Here is a 27,995-nt window from a genome sequence, read left to right as displayed (position 1 = left end):
GTTCGAGCCCCGTGTCAGGCTCTACGCTGACAGCTTGGAGCCTGGAGCCTGCTTCAGATTCTGTGTCTCCCTCTCTCTCTCTCTGCACCTCCCCAGCTCATATGCGCACTCTGTCTCTGTCAGAAATAAACTTTAAAAAAAACCCAAAAAACAAAAAACTCTCACTTCATAGACCTGTGGTCTACGGTTAAGAATCCCATCAGTAAACAACTGAACATACATACCTAAATTATGTACACAAATCACTGTAATTCATTCTAAAATACACTAACAAATTTTAAATGAGAAAAGCAAAATGCAGTTATTTTCCTTGATGCACATCCCATTTTGAAGGCCAATTATAGATGAAAAAACTGAGGCTCTAAGTAAGAGGGATAAATTTTTAGAGAGCCAAATTCAGTGGCCAAGCCACAATTCCTAATGTAGGGCTCTATTATACACAGACATAGGTAGCCAATAGGATTTCTTTTGACCTTGGTCACTCTACGATTTCAGATCAAAGGGCTCTTTATCTAGGAAACAGCAGGTGGGTCCCCAGAAGCCAGTGAATAGGACAGGATGTGAGGTAATCCTAGGCCTGAGGCAGCACTGCACGTTGCCTAACGGCATGGATAAAGGAGTCCAGCTGAACTGACTGTCCTACTTATAACTTAGGGAAGAGGCCCCTAACCTCTCAGCCTCAGTTTTCTCTTCTGGAAGATAGGGCTAATAAAATCTACCTTAAACAGTTGAGTGTGATGAAATGAGAAAGCACAATTAAATGCAGCAGTCACACGGTGAAAACCCATAAATGAAAACTATGGTAGAAAGGGAACAGCCTTCTCCAGTCTGAATCCTACATATGCCACTTAGTAGAGCTTTGTGGTCTGAAGCATTTCATCTCCTTCACCTCAGCTTCATTTGTAAAATGAAGATAAATACCTCGTATACCTTACAAAAGTTGTAGTGAGGCTTAAACAAAATACCACACGTGCCTAGTATGCAGAAGCTCACATACTGGTTCCCTCCTTACCCTTTGAGAAATAGAACTGCTTAAGGTCTTTGTATCTCCATTTAGAGCGAGTGTCACTTGCCTCCTCCCTACTCAGTCAACTCTTGAACAAGCTCGACACCGCTGATTTAAGACTGCTGCTGGCTCAACACCTACCTTTACCAAAAGGGAGGCAATGGATTACATCAATGAAAATAATGAAGTAAGGACCTTGAAAAATTCTCCCCTTCACAAAACAATGAAAAATTGGCAAAAAGCTGTCAGAAGCAACTTTTTCACAGTTCTGGAAACTAGCTAAAAGCTTGCAGCAACTCAACATTTAAGGAAAATGGCTGAATCTCAAGAAGAACAGCAACTCTGGGGCACTTTAGCTTGCCCTGGTCCCATCCTCCACTTTCCAGCTATAAGTTGAAGCTATAAGCTATGAAAACAATCCACATTTCTCGTACAGCCTAGCAAGCACTAGAGATAGTACAATGGAGCTGGAACTCTTTCAAAGCGTCATTCCCAAAGAACTATTATTTGATGTTATAATATTTCCCTGCGAAGCCCCACTTGCAAGGCTGTCTATATTTGACTTGACTGAGAGCTCAAGTACACAATTCCTTTTTCCAGGGGGCACTTGTCAAAAACAATTACAGGCAAGTGTTTTAAGTCCATGGCTACCTGCAGTGGGGGATAATATTTGGAGTAAACAAGAGACCAAACAAAAATCTTAAAAGGAAAAGCTGAGGAATGAGATGTCCATAGGAGCTTATAAAACCTCAATATATTCCTGGGATCTTGTACACCACAAGCCTAACAAGAACATAGATGATCCTAACAATAGAATCCCAAAATATATGAAGTAAAAACTGAATTCAAGAGAAATAAACAGTTTAACAATAATAGTTGGAGACTTCGATACCGTATTTGCAATAAGAGATGAGATCATTGGCAAGGAAACAGAAGACTTGAACAAAGCTATAAACCAGCTACGCCTAACAGACATCTATAAAACGCTCAACACAAGACAATACATTCTTTTCAAGAGCACATGTAACATTATCCAGGACAGACCATATGTTCAGCCACAAACAAGTCTCAATAATTTTTTTCCTTTTAAAGTTTTATTGATTTATTTGGGGAGGTGGTGCAGAGAGAGGGAGAGATATTCCCAAGATCTGTTGGTGCTGAGCCTGACAACAGAGGAGAGCCTGAAGTGGGGCTTGATATCACAAACCATGAGATCATGACCTGAGCCAAAATCAAGAACTGGATGTTTAACCGACTGAGCCACCTCAATAAATTTTTAAAACACTGAAATTATACAATTACATTCTCTGATCACAATGAAATGAAATTACAAATCAACAAGACATAGGGAAAGTCACAAAGATGCAGAGATTAACACACTCCTAAATAACCAATGGTCCAAAGAAGAAATTGTAAGGGAAATCAGAAAATACTTTGAGATGAATGAAAACAAAAATATGACAGGGACTGAATTATGTTCAGTGGGTTAAGCAACCAACTCTTGATTTTGGCTCAGGTCATGATCTCACACTTGGAGCACATAGCCTGCTTGAGATTCTCCCTCTTTCTCTGCCCCTCCCCTGCTCACACTCTGTCTCTCTCAAAATAGACTTAAAAATTAAAATATAAATAAATAAAGATAGGCAAAGGACTGGAATAGACATTTATCCAAATATAATGTTCAAATAGCCAACGAGCATATGAAGAGATGTGCAACATCATTAACCATTACAGAAATACAAATCAAAACCACAATGTGTTACCTCACCCACCCATTAGGACGGCTGCTATCAAAAAAACAGGAAAGGAAATAGTGCTGGTGAGGATGTGGAGAAATTAGAACTCTTATGCACTGTTGGTGGGATTGTAAAGTGGTGCAACCACTATGGAAAACAGTATGGAACTTCCTCAAAAATATTAAAAATAAAACTACCATATAATGCAGCAATTCCACTTCTGGGTATATATCCCAAAGAACTGAAAGCAGAGTCTCAAAGAGGTATTTGCACATCCATGTCCACAGTAGCACTATTCACAATAGCCAAGAGGTAGAAGAAACCCAAATGTCTATCAATGAGTGAATGCATAAACAAAATGTGATATATACACACAATGGAATAAAGAGATACACCCAACAGCCATAAAAAGGAAGGAAATCTTATCACACACTACAACATGGATGAACTCTGAGGGCATGCTAAGTGAAATAACCCAGTCAAAAAAGATAAATACTGTTTGATTCTACTTAAATAAGGTATATAATCAAATTTGTAAAAATAGAGTGGCATGATGGTTACCAGGGCCTGCGGGGGAGGGGGGGGGTGCAAAGTCGTGTAATTGGCATAGAGTTCTACAAATGTTTCATAACAATGTAAACATACCTAACACTATTGAATTGTACACTTAATGGCTAACATGGGGGTGCCTGGGTGCCTCAGTCAATAAAGCATCTGACTTTTCAGAGCCTGTTTCAGATTCTGTATCTCCCCCCCCCCTGCCCCTCCCATGCTCATGCTGTCTATCAATAAATGTTTAAAAAAAAATGGCTAACATGGTATATTTTGTTTTTACCACAATTTAAAAAAGTTAAAGAGTACCATATGACCCTATGACTCCACTCAAGGTATATTAGCAAAAGAAATGACAACATGTCTACATGAAAACGTATACACAAAAATCCACAGCATTATAATAACGAAAAAATGGAAATAACTCAAACGTCCATCAACAGATAAATAAACAACATAATGGAATATTCAGCCACAAGAAGAAATGAAGGACTGATACATCATGCCACAACATGGGTGAACCTTGAAAGCATTACACTAAGTGAACAACGCAGACACAAAAGGCCACATATGTGATTCCATTAATATGAAATGTCCAGAACAGGCAAATCCATAGAGAAAGAAAATAAATTAGTGTCTAACTAGGGCTGAGGGGAGGAGGGGAATGGGGAGTGACTGATAATAGGTATGGAGTTTCTTTTCGGGATGACAATGTCCTGGGATGATGACAGTTGCACAATACTGTGAATACAATAAGAACCACTTGAACTGCATACTTTTATGTGGCAAATTATAAGATATGTGAATAATATCTTGATTAAAAGAAATATATACTAATTTGGGAATCCTGCTTGGTTCAATAATCTCAGTCCATTTTCCTCCTTAGCCCAACGAAGGCAGTACAACCTTTTTTTTCTCTTTTCCTAAAAAAGGACCCACTATCCCACTTGGGGTTCAGTAGCTAAGTACAGGATCCCCTCTGCTGATGAGGTGGGCCAGCTCACCACTCCACAGCTTCTCTATCTGAAGGAAGCTAAACCTGGCCAGTCCAGACACTGACTCGTATATACAACCATGACAACCAAAGAACTGAACTCAAGTGGCCCCTACCTCAGGTTCCCTAGGAACCAGGACTATAGGCACAGGGATCATCCTGTTGGTTTCACACAGTGACTACAATTTCTCTTCCTGGGCAGTATGGACAAAACTAGTTAAGGACTGGTCCCACAGCCTTCTAGAGTCAAAAGAAAATCCAGAAAGACCACCCATCTTCAATCCTCCTGCCGGGAGACAAATAGAAACTGATAGGGGTAGATGAAAAGAATAGGGCAAATCCACAATAAGGGAGACAAAGACCTTTACAAACTAACCACAAAAGGGGTTATTTCTCTGCACCCTCCCTGCAGATGAGAATATGTAACCTCCTCTGTGAGCAACTTTTAGAAATAAAGGACTTATTTAAACTCTGTATGTTAATGGAGGATGTTTACATTGGTATACAACTTCAAGACAACTTTGACAATACGTAAAATTTTAAACATAAATACTCTGACCCAGCAAATCTATTTCCAGTAACTCATCCTAAAAATGAACTTGCAAAAGAGTACAAATATCTCTATATAAGGATATTCACTGCAGTGAATATAGAAGACTATAACCTATTAAAAATCCATTAATAAAAGACTTGCTACATAATATTCATTTCCATGAATTACTACAATGTTATTAAAAAAGAACATTCTGAGCCCAAGGTGCTGGTAATTTCCATTTCTTGATCGGGTGCTAATTACATGGATGTACTCAGTTTGTGAAAATTAGTTGTACATCTGAAATGTGCATGTTTTTCTATGCACATTATACCTCAATAAAATATAAAGAAGCAATAGACCTACTTGTATTGATACAATGTCCTTTAAAATATCAAGGGAATAAAAAAAAGGTGCAGAGAAGTATAAATGCCTATTTAGAAACAGATGCTTAGGGCGCCTGGGTGACTCAGTCGGTTAAGCGTCTGACTTCGGCTCAGGTCATCTTACGGTTTGTGGATCCGAGCTCCGCGTTGGGCTCTGTGCTGACAGCTCAGAGCCTGGAGCCTGCTTTAGATTCTATGTCTCTCTCTCTCTGACTCTCCCCCACTTGTGCTCTACCTCTCAAAAATGAATGTTAAAAAGAAAAAAATTTAAAAAAAATAGATGCTTTAATAGAACATACAAGTTTAACTAAAAAGGAGTGGTTGTTATGGGGACAGAAACTGCATCACTGGAAGTCTACAGTGAGAAAGACTTATTTTTCACTTTATATATTCTTTACCACTATTTTAATCTGTTTACATGCACATTTATTCATTTTACAATGGCAAAGACTAATCTAAGTAGCCAAAAAACGGCTCCCTTTTATCCCAGCCATCCTATGCCAGCCTGCCATTTCGGGACAATTTGCTGCAATTTGGGCTGTCAATAAACACCCAAATACCTGGGATGGGAGTAGGCAGTGTGGTTCACCAGAAAGGTAATTTAGTGATGATCTGCTATAGTTGAAAGTGAAAAGACGTAATCAAAAGTCTATTATTTAAACTAAGAAGGGAGTGTGTTCCCCATCTCCAGCTAAAACTGTGTGGTATCAGACAAGTTATTTAACCTCTCTGAGCCTCAGTTACCCATTCTGAACAATAAGGACACCACTAACAGGGCTCTTTCAATGAAGACTAATAATAAGGATAACAGTATGTATGTAAAGTACCTATCCTAGTACTTGAAGCCTAACTGGCACTCAACCATTAGTTTTTTCTTTACTCTATAAAAATAACTTGTCTGAAGACTGAGAAACCACGAGTTTCAGGAAAAACAGTGACAAATTAAAAGGTTAAGATTAACTAGAAGACCAAGTAAACACTGCCTTATGAACAACTTTAGGAACAGGGAAGCAGACCTTAGTCTAGGAAGTATAGCTCAAAATCTTTGAAAGTATAAGGGGAAAGAAAACTGAAACTAAAAAATAAAGTAATCCTGGTAGAAGCAGAAAGCAAAGGAAAAACAGACTTTAGGGGCACCTGGGTAGCTCAGTAGGCTAAGTGTCTGAATTTGGCTCAGGTCATGATCTCATGGCTCATGAGTTTAAGTCCTACATCAGGCTCTCTACCATCAGCACAGAGCCTGCTTAGGATCCTCTGTCTCCCTTTATACTCTGCCCCTCTCCTGCTTGTGCACGTGCACACTCGCTCTCTCTCTCAAAAATAAACAAATGTTAAAAAAAAAAAATAGACTCTAGAAGTTGGGGCAGAAGGGTCAAGGCCCTAGGGTAGCAGTGCCTAAACTTTGGAGCTGACAATAGATATGGACGGGGCACTGTTTTCTCCAGTCTTCTCTTCCCATCCTCCTCCTTCCTGTCTCCTCCTTCATCAGATACAATAATTCGGTAGGTTCTTCTCTCTCAGCTTTACCAAATAGTAAAGTAAGCATTCTGCTGGGTTAACAGGAAAACCAGGCAAGTGTCTGAAAGCTAGAAAGGTAGAGGAAATCCTCTCCTTAGAGGTTGCCTAGGGACTTCAAGTACAGGTTTAAAAGCCTTGCAGATCAACGCAACAGGAGACGAGCTTAAGTGTAAAAGCATCAGGCACAAGTCTAACTTGAAGAATGCTATCTGATGCACCTACAAATACCAAGTGAACATATAAAAACTGTTCAAAGAAATGTGAAGTTTGGGGGGAGATTTCTGTGTAGTAATTAAGATTAATACCAAAAATTAAAAAAAAAAATCCCCAAAATAACCAAACAGGGAGGAAAAACAAGGAGCAAGACCAGTTCTCTAGCACACTTGAAAAAGGGATTCCCAGGGACAGGTTGAGATTGAGTCAAAACCAGGGATTCCAAACTGGACATCATCAACTCTAAGGCAGGGAGGTTTTTCACCTCATCACTGGACTCTACCTTAACAATAAATTACAGGTATCCTTTATGATTTGTTCTTATCTAAACCTAGGAACCAAAGAGATATGGGTAAATCTGAGATACCCCTTGCTATCTCAAGCTCGGGAACCAAACATTTCCTATGCCTCAACTATGTGCCTGAACTTCCTATATCCAAAATCTTGCCATCCAAATTCAGGAGCTCATTAGATTCAGACAGCAAGGAGTCCTTATGTGAAATGTTCAATGTAACAATCAGACATCCTTAACCTACCAGAGCTTTCATGTTGCCACTACCCAGGAGTGAATACTACAAAGCAAAGAAACACACTGGTCTCAAAGAGCTTTGAAAGGACTTTTCAAGTTCTTTCAAAATGCAAAAAGGAAAACAAAACAACAACAACAGAAAACATGTGCTATCCAAGAAAGAGAGTGGTACAGAGTCAATCTGTCACCCCATAAATCAATCCTCAAATAAAATCAGGAGCTAAGCCAACCTCATTTAGGATCAGCCCAAAGGAAGCAACTGGGAGAGCTAAGCAAGGTAAGCTGGATGAATGGACACTTCTGAAGAGACAAGACGTAACTGTAATCGTGAGAATAGCACATAAACATGAGACTCTTAGTATATAACTTATTAAACATTACTAACAAATGTTGTATAGCTAGCCTCACTGCTACCAAAATAATTATTTCCTACAACAGAAGTTTGAGGTGACACTGAATGGATCAAAGAGCATTTCCTCAGCTTTTAAAGTCACTTAGATAACTTCACAATAAGGATTTGGCATGACTGCTCATGTTTATGTGGTTCAAAATACTTTAAATACAAGCTGCTAGTTAGATTAAAAACATCTGTCTCTTCCTACTGCTACATCCTATGTGCCAAATAAATGATTAGACTAAAAGAAAAGAAAAAAGCTAGGGGAAATTCTGATTTTCAGTTATCTCCAAATACCAATTTCTTTGAATACACTATGTACTGGCATGAGAAATATTTTATTTTTTTAATGTTTATTTTGAGAGAGCACATGCGCGAGCAGGGGATGGGCAGAGAAAAGGGGAGAGAGAATTCCAAGCAGGCTCCACACTGTCAGCACACAGCCCAACATGGGCTCAATGAACCGCTAGATCACAACCTGAGCCAGAACCAAGAGTCAGATGCTTAACCAATTGAGCAACCAGGCAGGCACCCCTGGCATGAGAAATATTTTAAATTCTGACCCCAAGTTTCTTCAAATATTTAATGGCATAAAATCTGAAAATGTCAAAGGAAATCAAAACTTTGCTATCCCAAGGAAATACTGTTAATTTTGGTTACTTTCAGAGAACAAGCAAACAAACCAAAACTCTCCTGTTAATCCCAATGGAAAGAGATGTGCTAGTATAGAGCTATCTTGAAAGGTAGCATATTTATTAAACCTCACTGACTAATCAATTCTACAGTATGGCAATATACTTTTGAAAAATCTCAATCCTTTGATTCAAGAGTCCATTTAACATTCATTCACTTAACAGATTTTCATCAAGTGCCCTTACTGTGTGTGCAAGACATGTGCTAGTTGCTACAAAAAGTGAAAAAAAAAAAAAAAAAAGAAAAGAAAAATCTCATCGTTGTCCTTTACGATGCTTCATGCACAATTACTAAGGCAGGCTGTGTTATCAATGATTGAAAAGTGCAATGAGTTCAAAAAAATGAAAGCACTTCTGTTACCAGCAAGACTCCCTGAACTCAGGAAACTCCCAGAAGCTTCTGCCTAATGGTCACTTTCATCTTTTAGATACTAATGAACTGCTGTAACAGGAAAAGAAACATGTGAGGGGAAGCCTGGACAGACAAATCACAAAGTGCCTTCTCAATATTCATCTCAAGCCCTGATGAAAGGAGCCTGCTTACCCCTGTCAGAGAGTCATGGCTTCGGAAATTATTCCCCATGGTCTCCTTATTTGTACAAATAAGGATAACCTTGTGAGGCAACTCCACCTGTGTAGTCGGTCTATAGCTCAGCAAGGAGCAGACCCACTTCAGTCCAGTAACATTTCCTATGAGAAGAAATGTCTGAAGCATAAGCTTAAAAAACCAGTTCAGGTTCCAACAAGGAGACAGAAAAAGTAAACCTTCCAGACAGAGGAAAGAGTCCAAAGGAAGAAAATAAGCACCTTTTCTCCACTTAGGTAGGTAAAAAAATTAAGAGTACCATTAAGACTAACTGTATTTGAGAAAAAGCAGTATTTTGCTATTTTTCTAGGAAGATTTTTTTTCCTATCTGTACAATTGTTAAACTTTCAAATCCATTTCCCCAAATTTCTCAAGTAACTAAGTCCATAAAATATTGTGTGTTACTTTGAAAAGCCAGCTTTGTCTGTCATAAAAATTTACAAAGAACAAAAATTAAATTATCATGGTGACATGCATGGCATGCTTATATTTATTCAAAGAGGATTTTATAAACAGCATGGTAAAGAGAAAATCAGTTTCAGAATGAGACAGACCTGGGTTTTGCAACTTAGCTCTACTACTTACTAGCAGTGTGACCTTTGGAAAAGTTCCTTCTCTGAAAGCCATTCCTTATTGGTAAAAAGGGAGGTAACTACCCGGTAAACAATGCTGTGAGGTAGGGAGAGAATGTGTATAAAGCATTCTGCATAAAGAAGGTGCTTAATCAATATCCCCTTTAATTTCTTTAATAGGGAAGTGATAAATACAACCTATTACACAAGCTAGGATTCTACAACAAAGATAGATTATTTGATCAGTGTCATACTACGTCAAAATTAGAAAGCAACTGACCCACAGCATCATGTATACCATTATGCCACACTACTTGTTATACTATTACATTAGCCTGAAGGTACAGAGACTCTGTCTTCTAAACCACTGGTGAGCAGAGTACAAAAGCCATTGACTGTGACATACTGTACCTTTTGGTTTGATTTCTCTTCCCTTGAATGGCTAAAACGTGTAAGCTAACACAAACCTGTCACAGTCCGCTGGCCATCACTTAGGTTATTCCACCACTTGTTAATCTAAAACAGAAGGAAAATTGCCTATCACCATATGGTAAATACTTTCGGGCTAGAAAAATGAAAAGCCAGAGAGAAAAAGCTTTGTGCATAAAAAGATTCCTCATGTGTAAAAATACCCATAAACAGGGACGCCTGGGTGGCTCAGTCAGTTAAGAGTCAACTTCAGCTCAGGTCACGATCTCATAGTTCCTGAGTTCGAGCCCCATCTCAGGCTCTATGCTGACAGCTCAGAGTCTGGAGCCAGGAGCCTGCTTCGGATTCTGTGTCTCCCTCTCTCTCTTCCCCATCCCTGCTTGCACTGTCTCTCAAAAATGAATAAACGTTAGGAAAATATTTTAAACTTACCAATAAACAGACATAATAAATATGTGGCAAAACAGAAAAGCAGGTGCTTTATAGCTAGCTCACATTCTCCACAGAGCGACTGTCTAGCTCTGGGACATCAGACAAATTACTCCTACACTTGTTATCTGACATATGAAATGCAGACAGTAAACAGACAAGTGGCAGTACTGCTGTGAGAAATATCAATAACATAAAGCACCTAGCACACTATCAGATGTAGATAGGTATCAAATTTAAGTGATTATTCACCAAGGTCCAATCTAGTTGTAGAATCCTAACCAAGAATATTTTCTAAAATTACCTTTTAAGGTATGATAATTTGAGGTTTAGAAAAAAAGACACACATCAAAATAAGCCTAGGATTTGCTTTACAGTAATCAGTGGTGGGGAGAGAAGGGAAACAAAGTTGGCCTTGTGTCAATAATCACTGAAGATGGATGACAGGGGTTCATTATATTTTTCTTTATTATATCTGTTTGAAATTTTTCCATGACGAAAGTTTTAAAGTAAAAAATATATCTTTTTTAAGTTTATTTATTTGAGAGAGAGAGAGAGAGAAAAAAAAAACGCACAGAGAGGGGCAGAGATGGGAGAGAGTCCCAAACAGGTTCCGCGCTATCAGCACAGAACCCAACATGGGGCTCGATCTCACCAACCATGAGATCCTGATTGACCTGAGCTGAGATCAAGAATTGGATGCTTCATCAACTGAGCCATCCAGGTGCCCCTAAAAAACAAATTCTAACTATGAAATTGAACCATACTTTGTACAGAAAGAAATCCAACGTTAAAAAAAAAAAAGTTACAGATCAGTATGTATATTGATCCATATGCAATGATTCCAGTTTTGTATTTATAATTCAATTGTGTATGAGCTTTCAGACCTTACTCCCTACAATATATAGTGGTGTGGCAGGGGTTCCCAGGGCTTTTGCTCCCCATGTTATATTTATGTATCGTTTTAATTTTCTTAAATGGGCATGGATTTTATATTTTATAACCTATCATTTGTTTACCTAGTATAAACAAATCCATCTTTGGAAAAGATTATGTATATTGCTTGTGTCACTTTTCACCATTCTAAAGAACCAACTGGGCCATCAAAACTTTATAATACAGCCATGTGCTGGAAACCCATAGCATTCTAAGGAATCCAAGATTATGGAACAGGTCAGTGTTATTACCTCCTCAAACATATTGTACTGAATAAATCACTGTTAACTATTGTAGCTTTCACCTGCAAATATTACACCCACTGTCCTTCTGACACAAAGCCTCTCTAAAACAGGTATGGCTCATGCTACTTGCATGTCTATGGGGAAACGAAGAATGAATACTTCTTTGTACTTTGAAGAACGCTGAATTATCATTAGGAGAAAATTAAGCAGACATCAACTTTCTCTCCCAAGTAGAGAGGCATGTGTCACACACAAAAAAACCAAAGGTGCTTGAAAACCAAATGAACCTGGATCCACATATTAACTTAAGGCCTCAGTGCTCAATAAGTATTGCCAAATGACATAAACATATTTTATTTGAAAGGCAACATTTGTAAAACAAAAAAAACAGTTAAGAAATTGAAAGAGGGTCACCAACTTACATGTGAAATAATGAAAAGTTCTAAAAGCTCTATATTTGTACCCTTTTCTTGCATCCTCATGCCCTGAGCAGTTAGAAATACTCCACAGAGGGTATTTATCAAAGGAATGTAAACATGTCACCGAGCTTTTTAAAATCCACATAATAGGGGTGCCTGGCTGGTTTGGTCAGTGGAGCATATGACTCTTGATCTCAGGGCTGTAAGTATGAGCCCCACACTGGGTGTAGAGATTACTTAAAAATAAAATCCACATAATATTTCTATACCTGAAGCATAAATGTTTTGAAAAACTGCCTATGATTCTAATATGGACTCTAAAATAATCCAGCAAGGTGATACAAAACAGCAGCCCTTCAACTTTAGTAGGGCTGAGAGCGACACCACAACATTAATTTTTAGCAACTTGATTTTTGATACATGTGGGTAGAGGTACAAACTTCCTGGAACACTGTCAAGTACAATATTGCCAGACATGCAAAGCATAAGTAAATACTCACCACAATGAAATGACTCTAAAGAAGAATATTAAATTCACTAACTACATATTTGCTGATCTAAAGGTCGTCAGTCACTAAAAACACTTCACAAATAACCAGACTTCAAAATTTATGATCAACTAGAAGAAAGCCATGTTTATCTTTACCTCCTTTCTGAAGTCTCCTTCCTTCTGTGGTCTTATGCTATCCAACCAATCAGCTTTTATACCATCAAAATAACTCTGGACCCTGGATTTCAGTGATTCATATTGCCAAATGGCAGCTGATCCAAATGCACAGCCTGTAAACTACATAAAATTAATATATCACAAAATAAATTCAAAAGAGAAATAGATCTACACATAGTTCCAAGGACAATATTTCATTTTCATTGCTTCTTACAAAGCAACAGAAGGAACGGGAACATCTGGCACAGTAAAACCTATTAGGTGAAAAGAATATTTAACTGTTCCCACATTTTATTAACTCCACAGTACCCTGGAGCCTGTTTACAGCCAGAAATTTTCAAGTAAAATTCAAAGTATCAACTTAGTATCACATGAAAAGTTACCCCAAATAACAGGCCCATAAGTTTCTTCTACAGGGCTTACATAAATGAACCAGATTCTAATAGTAATTACTAAATTCACATTCTCCTGTAATCATTCATGACCCCAGATACCCAGATCCTTTAAATCCCCCTCCACTTGCCTTTAAGATAGACCAAACAGGACAAACAGTACTTCAACACTACACCAGCAGCAAGTTAGGTGACTCCTAGTGACATGAGCACTTACCCCAACAGTGAAAAACAAGGGCTTTATAAGGGTCCTTATAGGATAGGGAGAAGGATAAAAGACTGTTTCTTCTACAGGAGGAATCAAAGCACTTCTCTTGTATGTTTCACCAGTTGTTCCAGAGTCTGATCTTCTAGGTTCAACCTTCCTGGGTGCTTTTCTGAATCCACATTTTTGCTGAATAAAAAAGTTAAACCTTTAAGGGGAAAATAAGAGATTACCAAGAGCACTGTCTTGGAAACATCAACCTCTATGAGCCTCACCCCTGGCCTGCCATCATCAACATCTTAGTTCATTCTCACTCTGTAGCTCCAAAGAAGCCAAGATGCCTACTCCCAGGTAGAATTCAAATTCAAAACACTGAACCGTGCCTTTCTAGAAAAATATAGCAACTTTATTTATTATTTTTTTTAAATGTTTTTATTTATTTTTGAAGGAGAGAGAGAGGGACAGAGCATGAATGGGGGAAGAACAGAGAGAGAGGGAGACACAGAATCCGAAGCAGGCTCCAGACTCCAAGCTGTCAGCACAGAGCCCGAAATGGAGTCTGAACTCACGAACCGTGAGATCATGACCTGAACCGAAGTCGGACGCTCAACCAACTGAGCCACCCAGGCTCACCCAGGTTTTGTTGTTTTGAGTCCTCATAGCTCGACCTCAAAATATTTGACACTATCGATGATACTTACCAGCTCTGCCTAGTTCCCATAAGATTGCATTCCCTATTCTTCAAATTCACTTGCCTGATGGCCCCTCTTTTTTCCTATCCCTTAGTGACAGATATTCTCAAAGGCTCCAATAGTTCCTCTACACACTCTCCATTCAACCGATACAAATCCATGAAGAGTTTTTTTTTTTCTTTTGTAAAACTCTAACTTCTCCTAAGTAGACAATGTAGAATCCCCTTGCTGTTTGTTCCCATTGTACTCTAAACATACCATCTTTCCAGACTCAAAGCACCTTGAAAGCAGAAATCTGAAAGGCCTTCCAAAACTTTGAAGAATAAATGTATTTCTGTGGCCTGGATGACTTGTAAGTAAATGATTCAAATATATTTCTTTAGTCTTAACTTCCATCTTCTATATTGTATTTCCAACCATATACTGAATATTTCCATTTGGATATGCTCCCAATTACTTTAAAACCAATGTATTAAAAGAAAACTCCACCTCTATAAACAGCTCCATTTTCTGACATCCTCAATCTTTCTCTTTTTAATTAATTTATTTTTTAATTTACATCCAAGTTAGTGCAACATGTAGTGCAATAATGATTTCAAGAGTAGATTCCTAATGCCCCTTACCCATTTAGACCATCCCTGTACCCACAGCCCCTCCAGCAACCCTGTTTGTTCTCTATATATAAGAGTCTCGTATGTTTTGTCCCCCTCCCTGTTTTTATATTATTTTTGCTTCCCTTCCCTTATGTTCACCTGTTTTGTATCTTAAATTTCTCATATGAGTGAAGTCATATGATATTTGTCTTTCTCTAATTTCGCTTAGCATAATACTCTCTAGTTCCATCCACGTAGTTGCAAATGGCTGACATCCTCAATCTTCTGGAGAGACCACAGTTCTTTCAATCACTGAGGTTAAAAAATCTAGATGTCATTTTGGAGTTCTCTCTCCTTTACTCTCTCCGTCCAATGAAAAACAAACTGTCAAATAAAAATATTTTTTTCATTCTTAGTCCCTCACCTCATGCCTGGATTACAGCAACAGCTTACTTAACTCCAAACATTTTATCTTAACATGTTGTTTTTCCTCCTACCACTTTTTCTCAAACATTCAACAGTTCCTCAAATGCCTCTTCAGAGGGCCAAAAATCTCTCCCCAATTCCAGGACAACTCCTTAGTTCATCCCTTCTGACTTGGAACACTCTACTATTTTCTAACAGGTCTCATTGCTTCTAATATTGTCCCACTCCAATTCATCCTCCACATTTTATTAAGCACAAATGTAATGTCATTCTCCTGCTCTAAACCCCACAATAATTTTCCATTCTTCTATCAAACTCAGCAGGGCTACTCCTCTGTCTGGTACCTCCCTTTGGTACCTTTATCTCCTCCTCCAGGAAGCCCAGAGTGGGGGTCTCCTTCGGACTCCTAGAGTCCCAAAGCAACCTGTATAGACTCTTTTACTTACATCAACTATTGCCTCTACCACAACTGGACAATTCTGTATTCACTGTACCTCTATCACTAAGCCCAGTCCCTAACAAAGGCCAATAATTATATTAGAAGGAGGTCAAGAATGATTGTCAGTTCTATTAAGAATAACTGAAAGGAAGATGGTAGTATTCACCAAGACAAGGGAAATCAGAAGCACCAAAACAGGAAACTGGAAGATAAAACATGAAAAATTCTATGTTGGGCAGTGTTCAAAATGCTTGTGGTCATGGCAGCTCTATTCTAATAGCCAAAGAACTGGAACTTCAATTTCCATCAAAAGGGGAAAGGATAAACTGTGGAATATTCATACAATGCAGTACTACTCAACAAAAAACTACTGATCACACATTATGGATCGATCTCAGGAACACTGTTGAGCAAAACAATGTTTATCTTTCAGTGATGGTTCCATAGGTGTATACATTTGCCACAATCCATGGGCCATACATTTAACACTTAACACACATCAAGTATTGTTAGCATTGTAGGATACCTAGATGGTGTCTAGTAGGCATCTGGAAACAAACAAAACTCAGAAAAATGGCATAGTGACTATTATTACTATTACTTGCCTAGTATGCTCTTTCAAAATTCTGAGTCCACTCCACAAATCAACTTCTCAGAAGTCACATAGTGAGGGTGGGCAATAGTGATAAAGTAATTTACCTCCAAATCTTTAATAACTCATAACTTATACTTCTAAATAAGTGCTATTCTTTTCAAGGAAATCTATTTTGAAAAGTGATGAACTTATTCAAACAAAGCCAATGTTGCCCTGACTGGCTCTGAACTTCCTTCAGAGCCCTGTTACCAGAATTATGAATATCCTTTAGCAAATACTGTTAAATAGCTAATCCCAAATCTATGTCTAGTTCTTTTTCTCTTGCCTTTTTCTGCAGAGACTAAAAAAGATAAGTATCTTCACGTTTCCAGCATCCTTTATGGCAGAAGGTGGCCATATTACAGAATTCGGACAAAACGAGAGACAAGAGTTTCTTAGGGGTTCCCCAGAGTGACTCAGTCGGTTAAGCATCTGACTCTTGGCTTCAGCTCAGGTAATGATCTCACAGTTTGTAGGTTGGAGCCCCATGTCAGGCTCTGTGCTGCTGGCATGGAGACTGCTTGGGATTCTCCCTCTCCCTTTCTGTCTGCCCCTCCCCAGCTCACACTCTCCCTCTTCCAATAATAAATAAATACACTTAAAAAACAAAAAAATAATTTTTTAGGTACCTCTTGGGAAGATTTTGTTTATCTGATAAAAATTGGCATATCACCAAGGTCACACCCCTCCCCCCTTCTGTTTGCCTTGAATGGGGATGTAAATGCCTAGATTTGGGGCAGTCATCTTTTTTTTTAATGTTTATTTTTGAGAGAAGGAGAGACAGAGCGTGAGTAGGGAAGGGACAGAGAAAGAGGGAGACACAGAATCCAAAGCAGGCTCCAGGCTCTGAGCTGTCAGCACAGAGTCCGATGTGAACTGTGAGATCATGACCTCAGCCAGAAGTCCGGTGCTTAACTGTCTGAGCCACCCAGCCGCCCCGGGGCAGTCATCTTGAATGCCAAGAGATTCAAATACTGGCATTTTTGACCCACTGAGCAGACAGTAGCCACTTACCTCCATCTACTTAGACTACTCCCCTCATTTATTTTTAATTTTTTTATGTTTTTATTTTATTTTTGAGAGAGAGAGAGAGAGAGACAGACACAGAGTGTGAGTGGGGGAGGGGCAGAGAGAGAGGGAGACACAGAATGTGAAGTAGGTTCCAGGCTTCAAGCTGTCAGCACAGGGCCTGACGCAGGGCTCAAACTCATGAACCATGAGATCATGACCTGAGTTGAAGTCGGATGCTTAACCAACTGAGCTACCCAGGCGCCCCAAACTACCCCCCTCATTTAAACAATAAATTTACTTACAGTCGAATGTATTCATGACAACACCTTTAAAGTGGCAAATATTGGGGCGCCTGGGTGGCTCAGTTTGGTTAGCCTCCAACCTCAGCCCAGGTCATGATCTCATGGTTTGGGCCCCAGTCAGGCTCTGTGCTGACAGCTCAGAGCCCGGATCCTGCTTCGGATTCTGTGTTCCCTCTCTCTCTCTCTGCCCCACTCCTGCTCATGCTCTCTTTCTCTTTCTCAAAAAAATAAAAACACTAAAAATATTTTTAGGTGGCAAATGTTAACACTCTACAATTGAATTTTTAAATTATTTTTTAATGTTTGTTTATGTTAGAGAGAGACAGAGAGAGAGAACAAGTGGGGGAGAGGCAAAGAGAGAGGGAGACAAAGAATCTGAAGCAGGCTCCCAGCTGTTAGCACAGAGCCTGACTTGGGACGGGAACTCACGAACTGTGAGATAATAACCTGAGCCAAAGTCAGACACTTAACCAACTGAGCAACCCAGGTGCCTCTGGATTTAATTTTTACTAAACAATTCAAAGCAACACGGAGCTAGGTTAATAAATAAAGTAACATCACCACTTTGGGCCAAAAAACAAAAATGTGACATAAAGTAAAAGGAATATGTTCCCTTTAAAGACCACAAGTTGTAACCCAGTGTTGTTTTCTGACGTTACTTTTTTTTCTTATTAGACCAAGAAAGATGAAGAATGAGACTTCTTTGTATCTCTAATGGTATAATAATAGAAGAAACGTACTCAATCAGATCTAATGAAAGATTACTTCCACGGCTCATCGATTTATTTCAAATTCTGAAGTGCAATGTTTGAAAAGGAACACAAACACACCAGGTCGGGAACCTAAACTTGAAGCAAACTCAGACCTTTTGCTGAGAATAATATTCACCTTAGAAATAAGTATGAGGCCAAGGACACCAAGAATATGTGACACAAGTTGGCTCCAAGGTTAAATTCAGATGCAGAGTACATATATTAAGAATACACACATGGCACAAAAACAGACACTCAGATCAATGGAACAGAATAGGCAACCCAGAAATGGACCCAGAAACATATGGCCAACTAACCTCTGAAAAAGCAGGAAAGAATAGCCAATGGAATAAAGACAGTCTCTTCAGCAAATGGTGCTGAGAAAACTGGACAGCGACATGCAGAAAAATGAACCTGGACTACTTTCTTACACCATACACAGATACAAACTCAAAATGGATGAAAGACCTAAATGTAAGACATAAAGCCACCAAAATCCTCGAGGAGAAAGCAGGTAAAAACCTCTTTGACCTGGGCTACAGCAACTTCTACTCAACACATCTCTGGAGGCAAAGGAAACCAAAGCAAAAATGAACCATCGTGACTTCTTCAAAATAAAAAACTTCTGAACAGCGAAGGAAACGATCAGCAAAACTAAAAGGCAACCAACAGAATGGGAGAAGGTATTTGCAAATGACACATCAGATAAAGGCTTAGTATCCAAGATCTATAGAGAACTTATCAAACTCAACTCCCAAAAAACAAATAATCCAGTGAAGAAATGGGCAAAAGACATGAATAGACACTTCTCTAAAGAAGACATCCAGATGGCCAATCGACACATGAAAAAATACTCAACATCACTCATCAGGGAAATACAAAATCACAATGAGATACCACCTCACACTTGTCAGAATGGCTAACATTAACAACTCAGGCAACAACAGAGGTTGACAAGGATGTGGAGAGAGAAGATCTCTTTTGCACAGCTGGTGGGAATGCACACTGGTGCAGTCATTCTGGAAAAGTATGGAGGGTCCTCAAAAAATTACAAATAGCACTACCCTACCACCCAGCAATTGCACTACTAGATATTTATCCAAGGGATACAGGTATGCTGTTTCGAAGGGACCCATGAACCCCAATTTTATAGCAGTGCTATCAACAGTAGCCAAAGAATGGAAAGAGCCCAAATGTCCACCAATGGATAAATGAATAAAGAAGATGTGTGTGTATACACACATACACACACATAATGGAGTATTACTTGGCAGTCAAAAAGAATGAAATCTTGCCATTTGCAACTACGTAGATGGAACTAGAGGGTATTATGCTAAGCAAAATTAGTCAGAGAAAGACAAATATCATATGACTTCACTCATATGAGGACTTTAAGATACAAAACAGATGAACATAAGGGAAGGGAAGCAAAAATAATACAAAAACAGGGAGGGGGACAAAACCATAAGAGACTCTTAAACATGAAGAACTAATGGAGGGCTGCTGGAGGGGTTGAGGGCAGGGGGATAGGCTAAATGAGTAAGGGGCTTAAGGAATCTACTCCTGAAATCATTGTTGCACCATGTGCCAACTTGGATGTAAATTATAAAAAATAAATTACAGAAAGTAAAAAAAATAAATATATGTATCTTGAAGGTGAAACCAAAAAAAACAAACAAAAAAACAAAAAAATACACACACACAGAGGCTCCTGGCTGGCTCAGTCAGTGGAGCATGCAACTCAGGTTGTGAGTTTGAGCCTGACGAGTGTAGATTTAAAATCTTAAAAAAAAAAAAAAAAAAAAAAAAAGTGTGTGTGTGTGTGTATGTATGTGTGTGTATATGTACACACACATATATATAAAGAACATATTATTGGGAATTACAGTTAGACATACAGACCTTGTTGGACAGAATTAAGTACAATGCATTGGTTCACTGAACATCTATTCCTATTACCCAGCACATGTTCATACACCACAGGGGCTGGAAACCTAAAAACTTTGTTTCCCAGGTATCCTTGCAGTTAGGTTCCAGATGTCCTTTTGATTAGTGTTATACCTATTCAATACCTGAAGTCAAAACTGAATAAGAAGGCAAGACATAAGGCATCAATTTGCAAGCGAAAATAATGGTGAAGGCAGCATAGTTCTTACTTAGGTCAGCAGATCCTGATTTGGCAGCAGCTTCCCCAGTTTTCTCGTTTATTGTTGCATAACAAACCATCCCAAAACTTAACTGTCCTGAAACCATAATTATTTCTCAAGACCTTCTAAGTGAGCTGCCCTCAGGAGGGCAGTCCTTCTGGTCTCACCTATGGTCACTTACACAACCCGTCCTTTGAGCGCTCAACTGGAGCTGGGCAGTCTAATATGGCCTCACTCCCACACCTGGGGCCTGTATGGGCTATAGGCTGGCCATCTCTCACCAAATGGTCTCTCAGTAATCAAGCTAGTGGGGGCTTCTGTCATGGCAGTTGGGAGTGTTCTAAGAGGGAAAAGGTGAAAGCTGCAAGGCCTCTCAAGGCTCAGACTCTGGACCTTGTACATTATTTCTGCCACAAGCTACTGGTCAGAACAAATCACAAGACCAACCCAGCTTCAGGAAATAGAGAAATAGATAAGAGAAATGGATGAGAGGAGCTGTGAATTACTGCTGCCATGTTTTTTAATCTACCATCAGTTGCGGCAGAGGCAGCGATGACTGAAAGCTTAGTCTCAGAACAGTAATTCTCAATCCCGGCTCCTGAAGAGCAGAACATGCCACCATGGCATAAGGACTGTTTTGAGCTGAGTGCAACTGAGAAGCAGATATAAGAAAAACTCTGCCCTGCCCCATGTGCCTAAAAGTAGGATATAAATTTGTAAAGGTGTACCCACTATCCTCTACCAGGAAAAATAGAATCATGAGACAACTCTAGACACTTATGTGCCCAGAGAAGGCACCAGAAAAATCTACTAACAGCCTTATATCCATTAGCTCCCTCATATATTGCTTGCCCACAGTTTGCTGTCCTAAAAACTCAAAAGTCCTTGTCCTTTGTCTTCTCATTTCTCTAAAACTTTGTTGTTTTTCAAATGCTATATAAACCCAGATTCTAACTTTGTGTTATTCATCAGGGAGTGCCCCCTCGTGTATGTGCAATGCACATGTTCACAAGCTTGTCTTTCTCTTGCGAATCCATCTTTTGTCAGTCTATACAGGGCCCTAGCCAATGAGCGTAAGATTGGTACAGGGAAAACAGCTTTTCTTTCCCTATACTACACATAAGAATTGCCTAGTGAGCTCTTAAAAATACTGTACTATGGGGGTGCCTGGGTGGCTCAGTCAGTTAAGCATCTGACTTCAGCTGAGGTCACGATCCCATGGTTTGTGAGTTCAAACCATGCATTGGGCTGTCAGCTCAGAGCCCCATTCGGATCCTGTCTCCCTTTTTGCTTCCCCCCCCACCCCACAAAAGTGCATACTCTCTTTCTCTCTCGAAAATATTTTAAAAAATACTGTACCATGGCTCCACTTCATACCAATTCGTCTCCAGAGGTGGCATGAAGGCATCACTAAAGAGCTACCCAGCTGATTCCCATGTGCAGCCAGGGTTGGGATTTACCACAGGTTTGGGAAAAACTTCAGTATACATACAAATCACCTGGGGATCTTGTTAATATCAAATTCCAAATCAGTAAGCCTGGGGTGAGGAAAATAATAGATTCTGCATTTCTAAACAAGCTTGCAAAAGGACAAACTTTGGCCTGTAGGGTGGATTTGGCCCTCCAGCTAAGGTTTTAAATTTTTAAAGATTTTTTTTTTTAAGTTTACTTATTTAGAGAGAGGGAGGGAGGGAGGGAGGGAGGGAGGGAGAGAAAGAGGAAGGGCACATTAGCGTGAAGGTAGGGGAAGAAAGGGAGAGAATCCCAAACAAGACCCTCAGCTGTCAGTCCAGAGCCTGAGGTGCGGCCCTATGAACCATAAGATTATGACCTGAGCCGAAATCAAGAGTCTGACAGTTAACAGAATGAGCCACTCAGGTGGCCCAAAGAGTTATTTAAAGGAAAAGAAAGAGTATGTGACAGAGACTATATGTGGCCTGGTCATTTTCTATCTGGCCTTTCACAAAATAACTTTGCCACCACGGTCCGAGATGCCTAAGCATGGTTCACAAACCACTTTCAATAGCAAGGAGCTAGAACCTAACCCCCACGCTCCTAACAATATTTCTACTTCAATTAGAATGGTTATGTACAGGGGCATCTGGATGGCTCAGTCAGTTAAGCATCCGACTTCGGCTCAGGTCATGATCTCACGGTCTGTGGGTTCGAGCCTCGCATCAGGCTCTCTGCTATCGGTGCAGAGCCTGCCTGGGAAATTTCTCTCTCTCCCTCTCTGCCCTTCCACCATTCGCACATTCTGTCTCAAAATAAACTTAAAAAAAGGTTATGTACAGGTTAATCCTATTTAACTAGGACTAACAAAAATTCAGATTTGTAACAAAGAATTTAAACACGAAAATTTAACTAGGGCTGACAGTAGTGAGCATTCCTCACTGACCCCCAGCATCCATGCCCTTTTCTCCTTCTCGTAACAGTGTCCTGGAATTTCTAGCCATTTGGTTGGGGGAAGCACCCAAGCTCCGGACTAGCTTAAGCTAACCTACACACCCCACTCTCTGCCAATTTCTTTTTTTTTTCTTTAAAAAAATTTTTTTAATGTTTATTTATTTTTGAGACAAAGAGAGACAGAGCATGAATGGGGGAGGGGCACAGAGAGGGAGACACAGAATCGGAAGCAGGCTCCAGGCTCTGAGCCATCAGCCCAGAGCCCGACACGGGGCTCGAACTCATGGATCACGAGATCATGACCTGAGCTGAAGTCGGACGCTTAACCGACTGAGCCACCCAGGCACCCCACTCTCTGCCAAATTCAAAGGATTCAAGGATGGGCATGTATCTCAAATCAGGCCAAGTTGGTCCAGTGAAATTCAATTTCAAGAGTTTGTTTGAATACTGGAGAACTTTTTCTGCTGGATGTGAACCTAAAAGTATATAGTCCCAAGAGCTGTTAACAGCCATTTTGAGATATGAGAATGAGACAGCATGCTGAGAGAATAAAGCTAACACTTAGGAAGCAGAGCCAAGCCATGAAGAAAAATGGAATCCCGGTGACAATCTGCAACACCAAATCTTGTTTCACCAGTCCTGCTTCTGGACTTTTTTAACTGCAAAAACCAATAAATTCCCCTAATCACTGAGATTGGTTAGAGTACGGTTTTCTGTTAGTACAAATTTTTTTTTTTTTTTACAAAAATGCTTTTAGATGGAGTACTTCATCACACATTATACGACAAGGTACAATTGTCCTTAGGGGGAGTTTTGTGTTAAATTTCTTAACACAAAACTTGTCCTTAGGGGGAGTTTTGTGTTAAACTTCTTTGTGTTAAATTTTCAAGAAGGAAAAGCATGATAAATGTCTCCAAATGCAAATGTTAGAGATATTTACAAGCTTAGGTTCTTTAGCGCTACCCATTCACATCGGTGCAAAAGATGGAAAAGATGACTTAATAAATCACTTACCTTAAGTAAATTCGGAAAACAAAAACAACATGATAAAATGGATGGTGTGAGGGGAGAGCGGAATGGGAGGAGAGGGGTATTAGAGGCATATACCATCTCATAAAGACATGCCTGCCATTTAGCTCTGTTTTGGTCCTTCCGCCAATAACCAGTAATTTGTGAAAGCAGTCTAATGCACTCAAAGTGGGAAGATCTCATGAATACCTGAGTCACTACTGGTCATATAATTGTTATAGTTCAATTTTTTAACATGATCCCATAACTTTTAAATAGAAAAAAGTATTATCTATGTATTAGTTGGCATAATGATGAATTGTCTTATGAGTTGTTTTTAACAGTGCAACTTGGATATACGTACAAGTTGGCACTAATGTCTATGTTATTAAAGATTTTCATGAATAAATTGAGTAGAAATGGCCTAATGTTCAAATGGAGACAGCATGTGTCCAAGGATACACACAATAAAGTCATTCCACTTAAAAATAAATGTTTTTAGGGGAGAGGGGATTTTGACATAAACACTTGCATGACCAAATTATTTTCTTAAAACCTATCCTGAGTTAACAGATGGTAAATTAAACAGGGAAGATAACTGAACAACCAACTAGTCTCTTAGATCCTTCCATACAAATGAAATCATGCAGGCTTCTTTCAACACTAAACCATTTCTCAGAAGTGCTGCCAGAAATTTGAAAATGGTAAAGCTTCTGAAGAGCCTGATATTTTTTCCTTTTTCTGTAAAGGAACAGAGACTAACTATTTTAGTTGAAGAAACATCTGTCACATATTATTTTGCTTTGCAACCCTTTAAAAATGTAGAAACCATTTTTAGCTGGTGGACCGCCTTAGACCTGCCAGTTTACAGAACTTCTATATCACTACCTGTAGTGCAAATTCTCAGCCATGCTTCAGGCCTATCATAACAGAATCACAAGGATTAAGCCCAGAACTCTGCCTTTTAACCTCACCTCTAGCTTCATTCTTCTGTATACTAATCTTAGAAATACAAGAAGTCAAAGCAGACCTAATAAAGTTACATACAAGGTAACTCATTCTTCCTATTAACTTTAAAGTGCTTGTTTCCAGAGGTGAGTAGGCATATATACTATTTCAGGCTTACTCATATTCTTTTCTAATGCACATTTTTCTACGCAACCATAAAAATGTCATTTTCCAACTCTGCAAATAAATGGCAAGCTTAAAAAAAAAAAAGATGAGGAGTACCTGGGTGGCTCAACTGGCTGAGAGTCCTACTCTTGGCTTAGGCTCACAGTACATGGGATCAAGACCTGCCTTGGCCCTGCAGTGACAGCACGGAGTCTGCTTGGGATTCTCCCTCTCCCTCTCTGCCCTTTTCCCTACTTACACGGGCACACGCACACTCTCAAAAATGTCTTTCACTTTCCGTTCCTTACACATATTTTTAATATTAACACACCTGTTGTTTCCTAATAGCCATATTAATTTTTCTTTCCCCTCAAATCATGCAATTCTGATAGGGATTTGGGATAAACTATGGAACCTGGACCCCTGAAATCTATTACCACCTCCACCTGACCTTCTCATTCTCCATCTCCCCAGGAGTTTAAGATTAGTGCCTGAATCTCCATGTTAAGGTGTATCATGAAGTTAAAGTACAGTGTGTATGCAAGTTTTCACAAATCCCTATCCTGATTCACTTGCAGTCCTTGTAAGAACTACAGGCTCCTCCACTCCCTACCCTCCTTCTGAGTTGATGGGGTGGGGCCTGGAAAATACATTCTACAAGCACTCCAGGTGATTCTTAAAATTGGGTAATGGCTCTACCAGTATGGACCCTCAATATTTGCTACTGGCCGCCCCTCTGTTGAACGCTCTACCTTTCCTTGCTACCAACAATCAGACGGATTCCAGGCATCTGGAACCAACTCCAACTCAAACGGGGAAGGATGAAACTCTGGATTAAAGAACAGGAACAAGGGGCACCTGGGTGGCTTAGTTGGTTGAGTTTCCCGCTCTGGATTTCGGCTCAGGTCATGATCCTAGAGTAGTGGGATCGAACCGGTGTCGGGCTCCATGCTGCGCGTGTAGCCCACTTGAGATTCTCTCTCCTTCTGTCCCTCTCCCTACTCACTCTCAAAACAAACAAACACACACCCAGGAACAAATTTCAAGTTAAATACACATCAAAGTCTTGGGCAGCTGAGGGATTTTTCTCCTAATTTAGAAGTGAATAAACAAAAGCAGCAAACACTGATAGACAACACTCTTCATACAGCTTCTACTCGGGAAAACCAGTTTTCTTTCCAAATCATGTGAAAACAAAATATTCCAGGGTCTCCATTCTTAAAAAAAAAAAAAAAAGCCTTTCCTACGACTTCGTAGAAGGCAAAGGGATGCCCTCTTCTGACCCCGTCTTCCCTTAGTTCTTTCTCTTAACGCTAAAGAAAATAATTTGTAGAACAGAGGTTTATAAAGACTGACAGAGAATAAACTCTCAATTCTGCTATTCTAACACCTGTGTCACCGTTTCACTTAAAAATATGGTACCAGTAACTCCCTCGCGGGATTATGTGGGTTGCACGCCCTCAGCGCTCAGAGACTAGTTCCCCTTCCCCCCACGTCCTTCCGGATGGGAAAAGGAACAGCCCGCGCGAGCTCACGGAGAGTAGGGCCGGTCACTGTGCACCCCGGCTCGGGGCAGAGTGGCGCGGCGAGAAGCGAGGACTGGACAGAGGAGAGAGAAGAAAGGACGGAAACCGGAAGGGACGGGTGAGGAGAGGGGTGAGCGAAGGCAGCTCCAGAGACCCCACGGCTTGCACCCCCGAGGATGCTCGGCCAGAGCTGAGGAACCGAGGAGAAAGAAGCCAGGAGAGGCGATCTTTACCTGCGTCCGAGCAGTCGCGGCGGGGCCAGGGCCGCAGTGAGCTCCTCGCAGCTGCGGCCGCCCGCCGGCGGAGCCCACGCCCGGCCACAGCCCCAGCCTCTCTGCGCCCAGCCTCGCCACGCCATCTTCCCAACCTCTGCCCCCCCATGGCCCGACCTTACGAACCCCTGCCGCGGAACCACTTCCGGGGCGGAGGAAAAACCACAGAGCGCCGAGGAGCAGCCTAGAGCGCCCCTGCACGGCTGAGCGGAGGCCCAACGCACCCAAGGGTTCCGCGGGCGCTCGGGAGAGCGGCGCGGCCTCCGCCCCGTTTACACATGAGGTCCAGAGGAAAAAAAGAGGGAAAAACTAGCACTCATTGAGTAATGCCACGTACCAGGGACTTTACCGAAGTTACTGCGTGTAATCCTCGCAAAACTGTTGAGGCGGCCATTATCACCGCTGGTTTACAGAGGCTCAGAAAGGAGTGGAGGAACCGTCATTGCAACCCAAGTTTTCTTATATTACTTCTCTTTTTTCCTGATCTCTTAGTTTCATGTTATGACATACTTAAGAGGATGTGCCTCTGATCTTTAACAAGAAGTCCAAACCTGAAATGAAACTCCGGATTCTAGGTGAAATACAAACGTCATGAGTCAACCTTGCCTACCTGTCAGGCAGCTTTATTTCCTGCCACTCCATCCCCCTCCGACCTTAGCTGCAGTCAAACTGTATGATTTGCAGTTTCTTAAAGGCACCTGCTTCTCCAGAGTTCATATACCATTCCCACTGTCTGAAACACCTTCCCCTTCTCTCCCTACTCAACCTACCTAACCAACTTGTCCTTCAGACCAACCTCAATTGTCATCTTTTCTAGGAGGCTGTAGGGGAGGAAAAAGTTTTCCTCCATTTTCTTGAGGTCCCTGGCCAGGTCTGAAAATTAAACTGATAAATATTAACAGGAGGAGTGCCTGGGTGACTCAGTGGGTTAAGCACCTGACTTTTTTTTTTTAATATGAAATTTATTGTCAAATTGGTTTCCATACAACACCCAGTGCTCATCCCAAAAGATGCCCTCTTCAATGCCCATCACCTACCCCCCCCCCCCCACTCCCCATCAACCCTCAGTTTTTCTCAGTTTTTAAGAGCCTCTTATGCTTTGGCTCTCTCCCATTCTAACCTCTTCTCTTTTTTTTCTTCCTTCTCCTCCCCCATGGGTTTCTGTTAAGTTTCTCAGGATCCATATAAGAGTGAAAACATACAGTATCTGTCTTTCTCTGCCTGACTTATTTCACCTAGCAT

The 27,995-nt window shown here is 40.3% G+C and overlaps 1 protein-coding gene across 2 annotated transcripts in view; it reads right to left on the bottom strand.

Annotated features, from left to right (window-relative positions):
- PARL (presenilin associated rhomboid like) overlaps positions 1-26,875 on the bottom strand; it is a 50,147-nt gene extending 23,272 nt beyond the window's left edge. The window contains exons 1-4 of one of the 2 annotated variants that reach the window (XM_027061339.2): positions 26,715-26,875; positions 13,445-13,640; positions 12,815-12,955; positions 10,178-10,226 (exon numbers count right to left, since the gene is read on the bottom strand). In XM_027061339.2, coding sequence (XP_026917140.1) covers positions 10,178-10,226; positions 12,815-12,955; positions 13,445-13,640; positions 26,715-26,839 — 511 coding nt within the window. In that variant the 5' untranslated portion in view covers positions 26,840-26,875. The remainder of the gene's footprint in view (positions 1-10,177; positions 10,227-12,814; positions 12,956-13,444; positions 13,641-26,714) is intronic. The other variant, XM_015063584.3, reaches the window with a different exon arrangement.
- Positions 26,876-27,995: the final 1,120 nt, after the last annotated feature.

Source organism: Acinonyx jubatus, chromosome C2 (genome assembly GCF_027475565.1).
Source record: "Acinonyx jubatus isolate Ajub_Pintada_27869175 chromosome C2, VMU_Ajub_asm_v1.0, whole genome shotgun sequence".
NCBI classification, from domain to species: domain Eukaryota; kingdom Metazoa; phylum Chordata; class Mammalia; order Carnivora; family Felidae; genus Acinonyx; species Acinonyx jubatus.
This window is presented reverse-complemented; position numbering and strand designations above follow the sequence as displayed.